This window comes from Stigmatopora nigra, chromosome 15 (assembly GCF_051989575.1).
Source record: "Stigmatopora nigra isolate UIUO_SnigA chromosome 15, RoL_Snig_1.1, whole genome shotgun sequence".
Classification (NCBI taxonomy): domain Eukaryota; kingdom Metazoa; phylum Chordata; class Actinopteri; order Syngnathiformes; family Syngnathidae; genus Stigmatopora; species Stigmatopora nigra.
This window is the reverse complement of record NC_135522.1, coordinates 8787817-8802772: the sequence shown is the minus strand read 5'-3', so window position 1 is coordinate 8802772 and position 14956 is coordinate 8787817. Positions and strand designations below refer to the sequence as shown.

At 37.9% G+C, this 14956-nt stretch overlaps 3 protein-coding genes across 5 annotated transcripts; 2 read left to right on the top strand and 1 right to left on the bottom strand.

Moving 5' to 3' along the window:
• Window positions 1-192: 192 nt before the first annotated feature.
• polr3h (polymerase (RNA) III (DNA directed) polypeptide H) lies at window positions 193-3056 on the top strand. The gene is made up of 6 exons (XM_077733942.1): window positions 193-454; window positions 870-966; window positions 1162-1248; window positions 1334-1397; window positions 1478-1721; window positions 2080-3056. The coding sequence occupies exons 1-6, from the start codon at window positions 344-346 to the stop codon at window positions 2128-2130; spliced, it is 654 nt and encodes a 217-aa protein (XP_077590068.1). The 5' UTR covers window positions 193-343; the 3' UTR covers window positions 2131-3056.
• Window positions 3057-3266: 210 nt separating this feature from the next.
• On the top strand, window positions 3267-6564 carry csdc2b (cold shock domain containing C2, RNA binding b). Of its 2 annotated transcripts, none has more exons than XM_077733945.1 (4): window positions 3267-3436; window positions 4259-4576; window positions 5053-5175; window positions 5248-6564. In XM_077733945.1, exons 2-4 carry the CDS (start codon window positions 4395-4397, stop codon window positions 5408-5410), a joined length of 468 nt encoding a protein of 155 aa, XP_077590071.1. In that variant the 5' UTR covers window positions 3267-3436; window positions 4259-4394; the 3' UTR covers window positions 5411-6564. The 2 variants fall into 2 exon arrangements, with proteins under 2 accessions (XP_077590071.1, XP_077590072.1); XM_077733946.1 differs by lacking the exon at window positions 3267-3436 and adding an exon at window positions 3455-3866.
• A 1357-nt stretch (window positions 6565-7921) lies between these two features.
• On the bottom strand, window positions 7922-14659 carry pmm1 (phosphomannomutase 1). 2 transcript variants are annotated; one of them, XM_077733941.1, is made up of 9 exons: window positions 14486-14659; window positions 14298-14388; window positions 13567-13684; window positions 13397-13473; window positions 12472-12563; window positions 12236-12335; window positions 11679-11754; window positions 9793-9908; window positions 7922-8827 (listed from the first exon to the last, which is right to left on the bottom strand). In XM_077733941.1, the coding sequence occupies exons 2-9, from the start codon at window positions 14373-14375 to the stop codon at window positions 8711-8713; spliced, it is 774 nt and encodes a 257-aa protein (XP_077590067.1). In that variant the 5' UTR covers window positions 14376-14388; window positions 14486-14659; the 3' UTR covers window positions 7922-8710. The 2 variants fall into 2 exon arrangements, with proteins under 2 accessions (XP_077590067.1, XP_077590066.1); XM_077733940.1 differs by having other exon boundaries at window positions 14298-14659.
• Window positions 14660-14956: the final 297 nt, after the last annotated feature.

Sequence of the window (14956 nt, the reverse complement as noted above, 5' to 3'; positions counted from 1 at the left end):
TGAATTAAATTATTATTTTTTCGGTTACCCATATCATTCGAAGGAACACATCTTTAATAATTCCACACATGTCAGCTGCATCATTAAATAAGTACGTACTGTCAACTATAGTAAACAAGAAAAACATTACTGTCCCTTTAAATTTATCACGTGTCGTAAGCCACTCCGACCTGTCGTAAAAAACACATGGCCTCGCCGTGTTTCACTTCGGGCTGTCGCTAACGACAGTATTAAATTCAGATTTGGGTTGTTTTATTTTAAAGATAACGCATCTCATTTAACATGTAGGTCGCAGGCAACCTCATTTCCCTTAGATTGCAGCACGTGTGGTTGGGCTTGCACCATGTTTGTGTTGGTGGAGATGGTGGACACGGTCAGGATCCCTCCGTGGAGCTTTCAAAGACAGCTCAACGAAGCTGTTTCCGAGGAACTCAACAAAAAACTGGCCAATAAGGTAAAACAATATCTCAGTATTTGAATATCTGCACTTGTAAATCTTGATTGATGCCGAAATCTTTGATGAACTACACATGTCTACTATACGGCCATTGTTTAACCCTTTCAGGGACAGTGGCATCACTACAGTAAACCGCTATTCAAAATGTGGCATTTAAAGACCTGCAATTACACAACGTAAATTTGAGCTACTATTAATATATTTTGAAATCATAAATCATGATTGAAGTCCTTTGTACAAGTCCATTTTTGAGTTGATACATCTCATTTACTGAACTGCTTTATCCTCGCTACAGTCGCGGGGGGTGCTGGAGCCTAGCTCAGCCGACTTCGGGTCAGAGGAAGGGGGACACCCTGAAGGCCAGCCAATTATTTTTTTGTGCATCACAGTTGCTGCCTTTTTGTTCTCCCAGGTGGTCTACAATGTCGGGCTTTGCATATGTCTGTATGATATCACGAAACTGGAAGACTCGTATATTTTCCCAGGTGATGGTGCATCACACACAAAAGGTATGATGAAGTTTTATATTGTCCTCTATTTCCTCATAACTAACTTGGCCCCAAAATAATTCAATTTTGTCTCCATTTACACATAATTATCAAAAAATGCAGTACATGATTGCGATTTGTAGTTCTATTGAAATAGGAACAAAACATTTGAAATTGCTTCTTAGGACCTGACTGTTTTTTTTTTCCTCCGGGCAGTGCATTTCAGATATGTCGTTTTCCACCCATTCCTGGACGAGATACTGGTTGGAAAAATCAAGTACTGTAGTCAAGAAGGCGTTCACGGTAAGTTTGTTTGCTATGAATGTATTTGAAGCAAAATACAATAAGCCTAATTAGTGCATCCAGAATTGATATCTTCTTTTTTCAGTGACCATGGGCTTCTTTGATGACATTCTCATCCCACCGGAGTCTCTCCAGCAACCCACCAAATTGTATCCTGTCAAGTATAACATCAGAGTATGTTACATAGTTATATAGTTTACGATTGTGTCTTCCTTAACTACCGCTGAAGCGATGAAGCAGAGCAAGTTTGGCTCTGGGAGTACGAGACAGATGAGGGGGCGCACGACCTCTACATGGACCAGGGAGAGGAAATCCGTTTTCGAGTGTCCGATGAGTTATTTTTGGATACGTCGCCAACGGGGCCAAAGATTGACGAGACGCCGCCTGCCCAACCTGGACAGTCAGCGGCGGCGGCAGCAGCGGCCCCCGCACAGGATACCAACGAAAAGAAGTTTGCGCCGTATACTCTGATAGTAAGATGGGATATTTCTGATGCTAGTAGCAATATTTAGATTACTGAACCTTGTGGTCTATAAGTCACCCTTTTTTTTGTATGTGTGTATCTGTGTATGTATGTGTGTATATGTGTGTGTGTACGTGTGTATGTGTGGAGGTGTGTATGTATGTGTGTATAGATCTGTATATGCATATATGTATATTTATATTTCTGTTTATGTTTTCTGCTCTTGCAGACTATACTCTTTAGTGATGAGAATAGTGAGTATTATAATGATTTCAAATTTTCAGGTTGCAGGTTGAAAGTGTTCACTTTTGAATAACTATCCACTGTAATATAATACTGAAATGTACCTATTTTGTTTCTTGTCTCAGGGTACCATTTCTGAGCCTGGACTTGGCCTTCTGTCCTGGTGGAACAATTAAAAGGAGCATAATATGAATTATCATCGGGGAGTTCTGAACGACATGTTGTGCGAAAGCAGAACTTGGTTTTGGACTTGCAGACCTACTGCACAAGGAGACAGACTAGGTAATGAAGAGATTTGAAAGCTACTTTTTGAACATCAGGTTTAATATAAGGTAATGTGCCATTATCATTAACAAAAGGATCCATCATTTGCCCTTTTTTTATTTATTACATCTAAGACTAGATTATAGTTGCCCAATCATTAAGCATTGAGCCATTATGTAAAGTAACATGATAAATTATCATTTTAATTATCAACAGTTAAACTATGATTGTGACATACTAACATTGGACCAGATAATTATTTTTTTGTTTGATTTAAAAGGATGCCTGGTGCCAACATTTTTTTACAATTGGCTACTTTAGTCACATCTGGAAGCTTACGTGCTTAATCATGCATCAACTTGATCAAATTGTTTTTTTTTATGGTTGTGTTGAACGTAAAATTGCCAGCCAAAAGAAGCAAATCTTATAGATGCTGGATTTTAATCACAAACATGTATATCTGTATTGTTAAGAACTATTTTTTAACGGGTTGTGAACAATATTCAACTTAATATCAGGGTCATCATTTTGATTATTGTGATTTGTCATTTGTGGGATGACAGAACGCAACGAGGGATTAGAGACAAGCCTTTAAAATCCTACATTGACATGTATAACTGTTATACCCAAAATGTGTTTCATTTATCCGCTGTGAGATTATTGGGTGGCCAGCTTGTTTGTTTATTTAAACTAGGTCATTTTTTGGATTTTTCAAAAAGTAAATAAATGCTGTGCAGAAAAATGACTTAAAATTATGGCTTTTGTTGGACTTTTGTTGCATTACAAAGAGAACCTTGCCATCCAGTTGTTTTTTTAAAATAGAACTTGGTTTATGGGCCTTCTGACTCTTTTTTTTCCTTCCAGAAAGTGGTTTGTCCTCCCAACTCAATGTCTATCTGTTGAAGTTGACGTAGAAAAGTCATGATTTTTGGGCTGTTGATGCTACAAAACAATATGTTGATTGAAAATAGTAGTTTCCGACACAGGGAGCAGACCTTAAACGCATCACTTTCTCTTCGCAACCTGCAAGTCTAATTGCGCATGCGCAACCTCGCATCACCCGATCGGAAATCTCCGCCAGTTGCGCACGTCCGACGCCGTCACATCAGGTTTCCCACTTATTTATTTAATTCGTTCCTTATATAATAACACGCGTCGACTTAAAGCATACACTGGGAGAGCGAACTGAGCGTCCTGCTAGTTGATGAGATCGTTGCTGTAAGTAACATTTGTATTCATGGTGCATGGTGGCGAGCGTCACGAGAGGCTTTGTTTTTGGATGGGAACAGGAAGTGAACATTACACACATTGTCCCATTTCTGGAATAATGCATTTCTAATTACAAGTATTCACCGCCTGCGCGCCTATAGTGTCATATATATTTATGCTCTACTGTCTGTAAAAGATGAGTTGACAAATATTTGACGTGTACGTGATGTGAATAAAACCGATTTCCGACTCTTTCTAGAATTCTTACAGCAGCATTTTCCCGTGCCAATTATCATTAAGTGATGTTATCGGTGTAAAAATGCCTTTTTTGGAGGGGGGAGGAGGGGTAGGTGACGTCACTCGGTGGTGGCCTCCTGCTGCTGTTCTGACGTCACTCACGAGCATCATCCACAGGAGTGGGCGTGGCACAAAAACAATGGTGAATCATCCCTTCTTAAATAGTGATAAATTGGGGGCAATGTTCGTTTATTGTTTATTCTATTCAGATGTTTTACATTCATTTTTTTGATAGAAACATCTGTGACAATATTTTCAAAATAAAAACGGATAAGGAAATGCATTTAATTTGGGGGGATAATCCCGGATTTCTTAACGTGGATCTTTTTTGTATCTCAAGACATTCATTTGCAAAATAAAAAAAATCGTAACCTGGAAATTTCGTACCTAGGGGCATTCACTAGTAGAGCTATGACTGAATTTGATTAAAACGAGTTCTGCTGAGCTCCCCACCGTCGTCAAATGTAAAGTTCTAAGAAAGTGTGACAACTATCTCATCCTGTTTCTGTCTCCCCCTGCTGTTTCTACTCTCAGCATGTCTTCCTGATAGACTTGAAGAGACAGTGCTGACCTGGATAACTTCCCGAGGCTCCACCCCACACACGGAGGAAGGCATCTCAAAGACAGCTGTGTTTAGCGGCACCCCGCAGCTTTCCCACCCAAAGTCGGCATGACAGACCCCGGTCTCACGTCCCCCTCAGCGACCCCGCTCCGATCCCCCGACGCGCCGCTTACTGTGTCCTTCCCCTTTCTGAGGGAGAGCAGTCGAGTTTGGGAGGAAAGGGGAGAGCCGACGCTACCCAGGGAGCTCCCCAGCCCGCTGCCGACCAAACGCACCCGCACGTACTCGGCGTAAGTCACTCTTTAAAGTTTACAGTGTTCAACCAGCCTATTTTTGGGATGTGGGAGGAAACTGGAGCACCCGGAGAAAACCCACACAGGCCTGGGCAGAACATGCAAATTGTAAATGTTAAATTTACACCCTAAATGTAAATCATAAATCTAAATGGTAAGTTTAGTGTTCAACCAGCCTAATTTTGGGATGTGGGAGGAAACTGGAGCACCCGGAGAAAACCCACACAAGCCCAGAGAGAACGTGCAAACTCCACACAGTGAGCACCAACCTGGAATCGAACCCTCAAACCCTGACTGGAACAACATAAGTCTTTAGCATCAACTACAGCCCTAACAGGGTCGTTTGTATATGAAAAAAAATACTTTAAGACAATTACAAAGTCTGGCCTCAAAATGGTTTTTATTTGAAAAAGTTGCATGAAACATTCTTAATATTGCATTTCTCCCCTTTCTCTGTTTTTGTGTGACCACAGTACGGTCCGAGCCCACTCAGGTCCCGTGTACAAGGGCGTTTGTAAGAACTTCTCAAGATCACAGGGGCACGGATTTCTCCGACCTAGTCATGGCGGCGAAGACATCTTTGTTCACATCTCAGAGTGAGTTCTAATCTGCCAAAGATTCCGCTTAACATTGTAGTTTTAACTTGTCATTCGTGTTTACAATTCCAGCATCGACGGCGAATACGTACCCGTTGAAGGCGATGAAGTCACGTACAAAGTGTGCAGAGTGCCCCCCAAGAACCTGAAGGTGCAGGCGGTGGAGGTGAAAATAATTCATCTGAACCCCGGTACGAAACACGAAACCTGGTCTGGCCAGATCATCAGTTCTTAGAACGGCGACGGTGGATGTAATCGACAGTTGGGAGATGGAGGGACTGAAAATGTACTACACGTGCATGCTTCCTTTTTACGTTACACTTTTAGCCACACATTAGCGCCGCCGGGCTGGGCAATTAACCCACAAAAAAAGCGCCGTCTGTAATGGATTGAGGTTTTTAGTCCCACCGAACAATACGACATCAATTCAGTGTCTTAATGAGTGTAATTAGTTGATTGCAATCCTCATTGGGTAAATTGCCTGTGTGGCCTTGATTGGAAGACCAGGACGGGAGCCTTTGTGCCCCCTCTTTGTGGAATAATTGCCCACCTCTGCCATTAGAGGATTCTCCTCCTCCTCGTAACTCGGATGATATCCAACGTGTTGTTGGGGAAGATGGAAGGAGTTTCATTATCACATTTGCTAACAGTAGGGAAAGCGCTACCATTCAGTTAGGGTTCTTTGTCTTTCTTTGACAGACTGAAAATACTTGCTTGATATTTAATATGGGCCGAGATATTGTTCCTGGTGCTTAAGATTCACTGTGCAAGGGTCTTGAAGAAACAATGATCCTTGTTTTGCTAAAGAATCAAACTTTTGGAGCGTTAAAACAGGGAAAAAGTCAGTTGTGGGAGTTAATGAATGGTCAGGAGCAGTTGCACAATATGGGACTTAGATTTCAAATGTTTTGCTGTTTAATGTTAAAACACTGCAACTATTCACTTTAATATTATTGTCTTGTGTTTGTTTATTTGTTGATTTTTCATCAAGGGAAATGAGGGTATCAAAGTGTGGGATTTGACACAAAATAGACACGATTTGGTTGCACTCGTTTTACTGTCGTGTTTAATAAAAAGAAGAAAAAAATAGTGTATGGAGCAACGAGCTGATGAAATAGTCATTATGTGTGTGTTTTGTGTATGCCTAGTTTGTATGTTAGTGGACTACATGACTTTATATTATAGTTAGTCATTGTCACTGAACTGTTGTATTGTAGAATTTTAGGTTGTGATCAGTTCTATTGTGTTCTAACTGTTCTTCAACCTTTTGGAAGTTTCTTCTGCCTATGTCATTGCCTGAAAAGCCAATGTGGGATTTAGATGCTCTTCATCTCAAAAGTTTGGTTTCCTTTGGTGGTAGCCTAAGAAATACACAAAACCATTCCATGATTCTGTGTTTGAGTCTGTTTTTCTTTTTTTAATTATGATGTTTTTTTCTCGCATACAAGCTGTATTTATAACTTAAGGGTTGGGACACATTTTCACTTCGTTGTTTCTGTGTTCTTGCAATCAAGAGATTCAAATGATTACTTAGGAAACTGTAGTCACTTCGTGGCGCAGAGGTTTGTTAACCGGACTCCCGTGTGGGAGACCTGGGTTCAAATCCCGGTTGGGACACTTTTTCACTTAGTTGTTTCTGTGGACTTCTTGGAAAGACACTCAAATGATTACAAAGAAAAGTGTAATCACTTGGTTGGCTCAGAGGTTAGATCACTGGACTCCCATGTGGGAGACCTGGGTTCGATTCCCGCTGCCGTCGTTTGGCTGAAAATACTTAGAAAGAAGAATTGGTCAATGGAATAAGAAGAAGAAGAAGAAAAAAAAAAGAAAAACTTTTTTAATTTATATTTAACACTTAGTCATACTTTTCAGCAAAAGGTTATATTCCGAACTGCCTTCGGCAGTTCGGAAGACACTTGATGGACCTGTCTGTGCGAAAGGCGTTCTCGGGTCGGCCTTCGGCCGACCCTCGACCGCTTGCTTGGTCAGTGAACCGCCGACACCGGGAAGCGAACTCACGTTCTCTCCGTGCAAAGGCGAGTGTGCAACCCACTACACCAACTCGTGCCCCACTTATACATAGGTGTTGAAACGTTTTATACAAGGAAATGGGGTGAAACACTTAGTCATTTTTTGGACAAAATGCTTCATCCACAACTCAATACTTATACACTTAGGCATTATAACTTATTCTTTTAACTGAATAATATTGGGAAAATCTTTGCTGGCACTGGGATTTGAACCAACAACCACAGGTGTGGGAGACTGATGACTTAACCACTGGGCCACCACCCTGTGGGAGAAAGCAGTAGTACTTGTAAATTTATCTCATTCATTTACCTGATGACTTAGTTGAAAAATCTTTGCAAGAACTAGGATTTGAACCCAGGACCACAGAGGTGGGAGACTGATGACTTAACCACTGGGCCACCACCCTCTGAGAGAAAGCAGTAGTACTTGTAGATTGATCTCATTCATTTACCTGAATAATATGGGGAAAATCTTTGCAAACACTTGGATTTGAACCCAAGACCAAAGAAGTGGGAAACTGATGACTTATCCACTGGGCCACCACTCACCAAGATTAAGCAGTAGTATTTGTTGTTTTGTTTCTTTCCACTCCCAGATCATACTTAGTACTTTATGGTACCTTCAAGTGGGAAAAGTTAGGTAAGCAGAGCAAAGCAGGATTTGAACCCAGGTCCACAGAGGCGGGAGGCCAATGACTTATTCACTGGACTAAAGCTTTCTAAAAGTAAGCAGTAGTATTTATTGTTTACCCAAAATACAGGAAATATAAACAGATAATACACCAAACAAAATAAATTTTGCCATTATGAATGAAATTTAAGAAAAAAATAAACCGTATCTTGCATAAAATGTGAAAAAAAAACTCCCATACATGAGAAATTGTAAAATTCAACGATTTTAAGGCAATTTTAAGGGTGCGTTTTATATGCACGGTCGGTATACATGCGAGTAAATATGGTAAACATTATTCCATCAGTCGTTAACAATAAAAGTAACTCATATCTCACTGAATTGTGCCTCATAAAACCTTTTAAAAAGAATTTAATTAATATAGGTTGGACCATATTATAAAAGCTGAATTCACTGAATTCAGATTTTGCATATCAAACTTTATATAAACTGGATAAAAGCAGAAATCAAATCAATGGAGCTCAGAAACACTAACAAACCTAGAATGTTTTTAGCATTCTAGTGGATTAAAACCAATACAAACACCTCAGTGACCTCACCCTTAAAACTGCATGACAAATATGCTAACCACTCAAAAACCATGCTATTCTTTTGAATTTTAAACTAAAAGAAAAAAGATTCGCTTCAACATAAAATATTCCGTGCTACATTAAGAGTTATCCACCAAGTATTCCTGTTCCATTCTACAGAATAATTCATATCTGTTACTATTACCCCAAAGACAGCCATATTAGAGCGCTAATACAAATATAATCAGTAGTTGAACATCTTCGATAACTTACGCACATCCTGATTTAAAATTGGACATCGGGACTCAGGCGTTTAGCTTGTTAAAGAACAGTTGCCAACACTTCCGGAAAGTATCTTGCGGGGAGTCCACGGTGAAACCGATGGTACGGAAGTCCTCAAAAATCTCGTAATCGTTTCCTCCCTGAAGAAAAGAACGACTATTAGTTCAACCTGATTATGTTTTTCTCCAGTTGAGAATATGCCAAGAGTAGTACCTCGACATACGAGTGCCCAGACATACAAGTAATTTGAGATAAGAGTAATCCTGCAATGACTTATGATACATTCTGGGGTTGCAGTTCATGGAAATATTCCATTTATTGGTTAATTTACTCAAATATAAAATAAAAAAACTGGTCGAACTAGCTATGGCAGACCTGACATGACTTCAGGAAATAACATTTATTTTTTAAATTGCATTTGGGTGTATCTCTCTATTGGCACGCTAGCATGAATGAAGCTAATTGGTTGTACTGTTTTTTATTTGAGGACAACAATTAATGGCATGTTTAACATCTTGTTTTGTTCGTGGATTGTCAATCATTTGGGTTCTCTTTTCTCACGAGTAAAATATACACCTGCCATATTTACATGCATATAAACCGCACCCTTAAAATGGTTAAATTGTACAATTTCTCGTGTATAAGCCGCCCTTTGATTCACAATTTTCCCCACCATATTTATTGTTTTAATAAGGAGTACAAATGTGTTACTTTGAAGAGAAAATCTTGAGAAAAATTAAATTATCAGCCACATTGTCTTGGGTTATGGCGTTTTGTCTTTGTCACCTTGCAGTTTGGTGCATGTCGTCTTTTTATGCGAATATAAGCCCTACCCTCAATTCAGTCCTGATTTTTTTGTCTGACAAAATCGGCTTATATGCGGGTAAATACGGTAGCTTTTTTGCCCATCAGTAGGTACAAAAATTTCCATGTGGTGTCTCGTTATTCATGTCTAGCATATTACGACAGATAAAATGAGTTTGTACACTATACTTACGTATATATCCAAATTAAATGTTTTTTTTTTTTAAACAGGTGCTTTTTGCAACTGTCAGTCTAGACACTGAGGGATAAAAAATGTTAAAAATGTAGTAGATCAACTTACAACTGATGTCTCATTGCCAAAAAAGTAGATGGCTTCCAGGCCATCGCTCTGCAGCAGATCTAGGCATAATCTTTTATCCCAGCCTTCAGGAAATGCGTCAAAGCTGATGAGACCACCTAAGAGCAGAAAGCATGGTCAATATTGCCTTCTCACAAACCCGTACATTGACAAAATCCCTCTACATGGTGGTATTGTGATGCCAGGGAACACAAAGAGGACCATTAAGAGGACCCAAGCCCCTCCTCCTTTTTCCTCATAAGGACAAACATAACAAAACGCTATTAACACCCTGCCATATGCTATTAAATGGACTTTTGACTTTTCTTAAACAACCTGCAGAGCAAACATTGCTCCCAGCTAAAGTAACTGCTAATGGAAGCTTTTAACTTTTTAGATCAGTGAACAAACCTGTTTTGTTTTCATAGCTCAGTGAACCCATTGGCAGACCAGAAAATACAGTGCCAACCGTGTGAATGTGTTGCCTTAACAACCACAGTCTATTGGAACCACAAAATGAATCCATTGACATTTAAAAAACAAAAACAAAGAGAGAAATGCACATTAACTGCCAGGGACACTAAATGTCACCAAAAAACGATATACACATTTCTATGGACATTTTACATGTTTATATGTCATTATCACAATTTGGCCACCTGTTTAGTGGTTCACTCGGCTGACTTTGGTGCAGACTCAATTCCCACTGGTGGCGGTAAGATTGGGAGAATAAAATAGAATTAAGTTTAGTGTAAGGTTAGATTACATTTATTTTTGGGTGTCTGCATTGTAATCCAAGTTCATTTAAATTTGTTTATGTTATGTTACGAATTGAACAAAAATTTAAATATATATATATGTATAAATATAAATATATAAACACATACACACACACACACATACACAGAAATATATATACACGTACACACACAGATATATGTACACATGTACACATGTACACACATATATACAGATATATGTACACATGTACACACATATATACAGATATATGTACACATGTACACATATATACAGATATATGTACACATGTACACACATATATACATATATATGTACACATGTACACACATATATACATATATATGTACACATGTACACACATATATACATATATATGTACACATGTACACACATATATACAGATATATGTACACATGTACACACATATATACAGATATATGTACACATGTACACACATATATACAGATATATGTACACATGTACACACATATATACAGATATATGTACACATGTACACACATATATACAGATATATGTACACATGTACACACATATACAGATATACGTACACATGTACACACATATATACAGATATATGTACACATGTACACACATATATACAGATATATGTACACATGTACACACATATATACAGATATATGTACACATGTACACACATATATACAGATATATGTACACATGTACACACATATATACAGATATATGTACACATGTACACATATATACAGATATATGTACACATGTACACACATATATACAGATATATGTACACATGTACACACATATATACAGATATATGTACACATGTACACATGTATATATACACACACACACACACATGTACACATTTATATACATGTACACCTATATACACACACACATGTACACATATATACACACACACATGTACACATTTATATACATGTACACATATACACACACATGTACACATACACACACACGTGTACACATGTATATATATATACACACACACACATGTACACAGGTATATACACACACATGTACATATACACACACACATGTACACACAAGCTATATTAACACAAATTGTGTTGATGAAAATGAAGATGGTGTGGCGTTCTCACCTCGTGTGAATCGCAGTCCTTTTCCAGCAAATTCCTCTTCCAGGGCAGAAACAAATTTCTCCCTGATTCTTTCTCGCTGTGGAGTGGCGACAACATACAGTGGATTAACGAATGAATGTAGGACAGTCTACCATGATTTTCTAATCTAATTTTAGTATATTAGCCAGAAGCTCAAGGGTTAAACCGAGTCTGCATAAGTGATTCATCAGTGCACAGCCAGGTCAACTGTCCTAAAAGCGGAACAATGTTTAAACTCTCCACTTAATGAAGCAAATTTCATTATTCACAGACCTGTTTGGGTAGCAAGTAAATATTAACCTTCTATCCTTCTCCACAGTTAACATTTCACACTTGGTAATGTTTTACGATATGACATTTGCTCAAGGGCAGTCTCAAAAGAATCACTATCAGGTTTTATCATTTTCAATAAAAGGTATGATTTGTTAATCTCATGAATTGAATGGTCTCTAGCAGAATGTTGACAAAAACTGCAGCGTGTGTGACTTTTGCTACATGATGTAAAAAATGTCAAGATATATATATTTATATATATTTACCTTATCAATTTCCGAAAATTCAATTCTCTCCTCCAAATTGCAGCTGCGACCAATGGGGCAAATGTTGATCATGCCAGTCCTGAACTCGATAAACGTTCCCCTGTAAATCAAAACCGAGGGATTCATTGAGAAAGATCGATTCTATAAAATGCAAAGTGTGAAACATTTTTTTTACTTTTGAACTTTTTCCAATTCTTGTTAAGACAAAAGCAAAGACAAAAAAGTGTGTGTGAAACCTCTTTTTGGGAAGTTTGATGAGTCCTATGTAGTTCAAGCAAAAGTTGATCAGATCCTGCAGCAGTTCTTCCCCAAGATGGTTTTGGATTGTCTGCCATGAGGAAACATGCATCAAATCAATATTCATGTTTGTTATTCTGTAGTCAGTCCAGGAAATTAACTCTTTCACAGACATCTAAAAAAAATAAGAGTATTTGTGTTGTATATTTAGCAAAAGGGGGAATTTGTTACCTATTGATAACAATAGAACTCCAACCCATTAAAACCTACCAGGTAAACTGTATTGGACGTCCATTGCTGTCAATGGCAGGCAAAGAATTAACTGTGTGAGGTCACAAAAGAGTTGTACAACTAACTACATTTAAAAAATAAATAGTAAATCCAATTAACAAAGGAAAATACATATTTTCAAGGATTACATTTTATGGAATTCATTCATTCTGGCCGCTTTTTTATTCATTATTATTTTATTTTTCCTTTTATGATCCCTTCTCGCTGAAACGTGGGTGTTAGGGATATAGACAAAAGTATAATGGATTAAAAAAAAATATATAAATATAAACTATATAAAAGAAAGGTATATACAACTAGTAAAAGTGGTAAAGTGCTTTAGTAAAGATAAGTGACAAAAACTATTACACAATGTGTATAGATTCAGGACCTCTAGACTAATGTAAAAATAATAATAATCTAATAAAAAATATAAATAGTGTAGAAAGAATTCAACTGACAACTATTTAACAAGATAATTTGCTCAGTGGAGCATAACATGAACTCTGTACTGCAGTCAAAGTATAAATACCTGTTCCAGCAAATATAAAGCACTTGTTCTATGTATTGGCCTACTTAGCTTGAACTAATCTAAAAAAAAAAATCCAGAGTGTAGCAGTAATTGTCCTATTAATTCTTTCCACTTTCACTTACATATTTTGAACGAAGTTTCCCATCCTTGTACTGCACGGTGCCGTTCTCAGCAAATACGTAGTCGAACTTATATATGACTGCAAGAGAGGAGCAGCCAAATGAAGTGTCAATAAATATTCTCATGCACGTTTACATTGGAAAGGCTGATATGCACATAAATTGAGACTTACCATCATCTCCTTCCCCGAGCTGTTCTGCTATTTTGGAATAATCGGAGCCTCCGACAATTCCGGTTTTCACTTTCCTTCGTAGCCTTTGCAAGAAAACGTCCAGTTCTGGGTCTATTTTCTGTAAATTGAAAATGCAAAGATGTAAAAGAAGTGTTTTGCATTGTTTAAGTAGCCTCTTAAAATTGATAATGAAAAAAGACTGGTTAACACTGTTTTAATGCAAAGGAAATTAATAGCTTTCCTTCATAGCCTGTGGAGGAAAGACATTGACACACGATTACCATTATTTTTATTTGCTTCTATATACAATATATGAAAAGAAGCAAAGAGCCACATTCATTTTGCCTGGGACCCGAATGGGGCTCGAGAGCCACGTGTTTGCAGGACCTGCAACATTTTTTTTTATTTTTGCACTACCACTGATTATATTTGTTGTCATTGAGTATAAATGATTTTGACGGTGGTTATTTTGGCATTTTCATAGTTAAGTCAAGGCTGCCATTGACGGCAGTATACGTCCAATTAATTTTAATGTGACATCTTGGGATAAATTCATTTGAAGAGAGCAGATGAAAAGATGTTCATCATGTTCAATGGCACAGACAGTGTTGATTTTTTAAAAATCTGACATTTTTTTGTAGTATGGAGTATTTTTTGTAGTATCGATATGTTTACATGGTGACAACAGTACTCGTGAATGTCGGATATTGACGGATCCATTAGCAGCTCACCTCTCTCGGGAGTGTCAGAGTTCCATCCACGTCAAACAGGCAAAGGACGGTTCTCTCTGCGAATGCGTCGACCTCCATTTACGTCCTTTTCCTATTAAATACAACCCACGTGGAGAAGAAGCATTAGGGAGCATTCCCAGATCTGCAGTGGTTAAAAATCAATTGGGGAATGAATGACTGCAACGAACTGGACTACTCTCGTTTTTTTCCCAGAAATTCGTTTTGATCCAGAGAAGACAGCAGCGTATTCCGACAGCTCTTGAAGAGGAGCCTGCACCTTTGAAAGATCATTTTGGGAAGGTTTCAGGTTCCTTTCGTAATGACAAACTTGGTTATAAGCCAATCTTGGTCAAGATGGGCAGTGTGTGACGTCATGGAATGGGCGGGGTTTGGCTCCAGCTGCTAGTCTAATTATTAGATTTTCACAATAATTCACAAATAATTCAAATATTATGATGATGGAATCAAATTTTGTTGAAATTGAATGTGAATACAAAACGATTGTTTACAAAAGAATATTATTTTTGTTGCCGATTTTTATTGTTTTTGTCTTGTCTTAGCTGATTTGAATGGTCAGTATTTTTCTTGTTAATTAATTGTTGATCAATGTATTTGTTTCCTGATGATTTTAATGTAATCTAAATCCTTGTGTTGAATTA